The following is a 3,621-nucleotide window of genomic DNA, read 5'->3' as shown; positions in this document are numbered from 1 at the left end:
TCAATAAGCAATCCTGAAAAATATTTGGGGGTTAAAATTTTTTTCAGGTGTATATATTCTGAAAACTAAACATTGTCACCAGGATCTTTTTCTAACCAAGAATGACCCAGAAAGAGATTTGAAAGCCCATTTAACTTTAATGTATATGCTCCATTCTCCAACATTTGGTGTGTTTGTAGAGCTGGCATTCAGCTCCAGATACATTGCCTGAGTTGTAATATCCATGAATATGTAATTTCCTAAAAAATAAGAGGTGGGCTTGAGTTTGTATATTTTTCCAAGGGTACACGTGAAAGGGACACCTTAAAAGACCAAATGGCTCTTTGTTGTTCATGTGTTATCTTATTTATTTCGCTAAGCTCCAATATTAGTATAGTTTAGAATTTTGTGTACTATTGCACAATCAGTTACTCTGACTATTAGTAACTTATTATTTCTTTAAGTTCTTGGTTCAGCAAGACTTCATAAAAAAAAATGTTGTAATGGCACCCACAGCTTTATTCTTCTGATGTTTGTTAGTCATTGTAATTAGATACAAAATAGTTGCCATGTTCTAGTGAAGTACAGAAATGTAATAAATATTTAATGAACTTGTAATTATGTTGTGTGTTGGAATATACTAAAATGAAGAAAATTGGATAAGTATGAAATTAAAAAGAGTGTTAGATAAATAATTTTTTTAATATAGGATGAATGGAAAAGATCCATAACATGGAATTCTTAATGTATTCCCAATTAGAAACATTGCCAAGCTTTTTACTTATATAAATTGAAATGTGCTACTAAGAATGTCACAGAAAAATTAATAGTACAAATTGATAATCAGGTATAATAGTTTTTATATAATAAGATGGAGTTATTAAAAATAAATTTTGTATTACTTGTTAAAAGATAATGTATAATGAAAGAACTCAAGAATATCTGAATATGTATTTTGCAAATATGAATTGACTAGCAAGACTTTGTCTCATTTTGCTTTATTCAGGTTTTTATTACAATGTATCCAATAGTAAAGTATCATTAAAACTTCCAAACTGAATGAAATAGGTAATAATAAGTAAAGGGAAAAAATTCAAGCATTTTTTCATAAAAGTGTTTTGATTAAGTAGTTTTATTTTAATTTTTTCTGATTGGTGGTGGTTTTCAAGAAGTATAACTGGATCAGTAGGTGTTTGTTAAACCAAACATACAGTGATCTTTAAAAATATCTAAAGCTCATCATGTTTGCACAAAAAATGTCTGTATTGAGCTTTTAAAGAACCTGTTTCAAGATTCTTTAATTAAATTGTGCAAGATTAAAAATCCCCTGTAACAAGTTTGCTTAGGATGCAAAACCAAATTTTTATATTAAATTTTTTTGTGTGTTAGAAATATTGATAAGTATGTGTTGTTACGAGTAACCAATCTAATTGTTATATATTACCAAAATAATTTCTATGTGTATGTACATAATTTTTTTTGCATATTAATTTCTCACTAATTTGCAGTGAGGGGCTTGATCTTTTAACTTTTGTTTGACAGATATCACCAGCTTGAGGACTGATTTTTGGCCAGTGTTTGTACTTTAAAAACAGCCAAAAAATTTTGTGAATATGTAAGTACCAGCTAAAAAATTTATATATAGATGAAAAAGAGTTTGGGCTTATCCGTATGGCTGCCTCTAATTCAGTGCAAGTGCTTGGGAACTTGTAGTCTGTCTCGGGCATGTCCACGGATCTTACGAACAAAACATTTTCACAAAACTATTTATATTTCATCTGAACACAGGGTGAATGACTGTTTATTACTTGATGTTTAATTTAAGAAGTTTGGTTTTTAAAAACAGTAGAACTTTTCATGTAATTGTTAAGAGCTTTTTGACATCTTTGCACAAATTCTGTGAGTATTTCTTGAATTAAGGACAAGTGTTTCAAGCTAAACTAAAGACATGTTTTACTCAAAACAGTAATCAACTGTAGTTTTATTACGAAAATGTGATCGATTATATTTAAACATAAAATGTAACAGCTTTCTTTAAATTTTTTTAAACAAAACCCACTGACCTAAGCAGTTAATTATACTATCAAGACGAGCCCACCGAAATCAACAGTTAATTGTAAAAATGCTGATCAACATTTTGTGCACATACAGGACCAAATTTATGATTTAGTTATGGACATTTAACTGTTTTATATGTAGTTTTAAAATATTTCAAGATGGCTGCATAAATTACCACAGACAATTTTTTTCACCTAAATTAATAAAATTTATAGAGTTTTAGTGATAACCTCACTGTTCATAAGGGCTAATATGGTGAATGGGTAGTACTCGGCTGGTGTGGGCTTTGGTACATAATCTGTATGACTTTACTTGTTCAGAAAATAGCCTAGATCACAGATGTACTTAAAATATGGGACAGAAGGTGTTTTTTCTTTTGTGTATAAAAAATATTTAATAAAAAAGTACTTGATTTTCATTTATCCAATAGTTTGATAATATAGAACCCTATTGCAGAATGGATTATTTAAATTATAAATTTTTTGGGAGTATTGGAAAGTGTAAAAAGTATCTTTTTAGAATTAGAAGTGATGGCAGAACCTGAACAGACTCGTGAGTGTGATGTAAATGGAGGAAATGATTTCCAGTGGCCATGGGCAGAGCAACATGATTTAGGTTCTGACACAATGGACCTTTATACTGCAGCTAGCTTAGGAAAAGAAGACTGTGTTAAGAAATGTTTAGAAAGGTAAATTATTTTCAAGTCTTCTAATAGTCTACTGTTTAGAGAAGAAATTCTCAAGCTTTTATATCACTGAAATACTTTGTGTATAAAATACAAGCTTTTCTTTCAGAATAACAAAGTGAGAAATTAGGAAACAATAAAAGAAGTTAGATACAGTGTTAATTATCAGTAATATCCACATACTTTTTTTTTCTTAACAGTTCATTACAGAATTTTTACTGTAAAGTAATTGACTTATTATATATAAACTTGTTACTGTAAAGTTATTGACAAATTATAAATATTTGTTACTGTAAAGTTATTGACTTACTATAAATATAAGTTGTTACTGTAAAGTTATTGACTTACTATAAATATAATTTGTTACTGTAAAGTTATTGACTTATTATTTATAAACTTGTTACTGTAAAGTTATTGATAAATTATAAATATTTGTTACTGTAAAGTAATTGACTTATTATATATAAACTTGTTACTGTAAAGTTATTGACAAATTATAAATATTTGTTACTGTAAAGTTATTGACTTATTATATATATAAACTTGTTAATGTAAAGTTATTGACTTATTATTTATAAACTTGTTACTGTAAAGTTTTTGACTTATTATTTATAAACTTGTTACTGTAAAGTTATTGACTTATTATTTATATAGCTTTCAAAATCACATTTATTGTGTGTATATATATACATACACCAGTTATAACTTGCTCACTACCAAGTCTGATTTTGCACAAGAAGCTCTAGTTAAATACTAAGTTACATAGTTTTATTGCAACATGAACAGTCAGTGGTAAAATGCTGACCTGTGAGTGAATATAAATAAAAGCCTACTACTTCTAATTATTACATGGCTAGAATTTAGATAGTAGTTACAGCTTATTACATGGCTAGAATGCT

General features: G+C 28.0%; 1 protein-coding gene across 1 annotated transcript in view; it reads left to right on the top strand.

The window, feature by feature from the left end:
- LOC106474321 (ankyrin repeat and SAM domain-containing protein 3-like) overlaps nt 1-3,621 on the top strand; it is a gene marked incomplete at its 3' end in the record, with an annotated part of 12,724 nt that overhangs the window by 1,612 nt on the left and 7,491 nt on the right. Inside the window, exons 2-3 of the mRNA XM_013935012.2 lie at nt 1,522-1,594; nt 2,563-2,725. Coding sequence (XP_013790466.1) covers nt 2,568-2,725 — 158 coding nt within the window. The remainder of the gene's footprint in view (nt 1-1,521; nt 1,595-2,562; nt 2,726-3,621) is intronic.

This window comes from Limulus polyphemus, unplaced genomic scaffold, assembly GCF_000517525.1.
Source record: "Limulus polyphemus unplaced genomic scaffold, Limulus_polyphemus-2.1.2 Scaffold7068, whole genome shotgun sequence".
Taxonomy (NCBI): Eukaryota; Metazoa; Arthropoda; class Merostomata; order Xiphosura; family Limulidae; genus Limulus; species Limulus polyphemus.
Note: the sequence above shows the minus strand (reverse complement) of the source record. Positions and strands in the feature narration are given on the sequence as shown.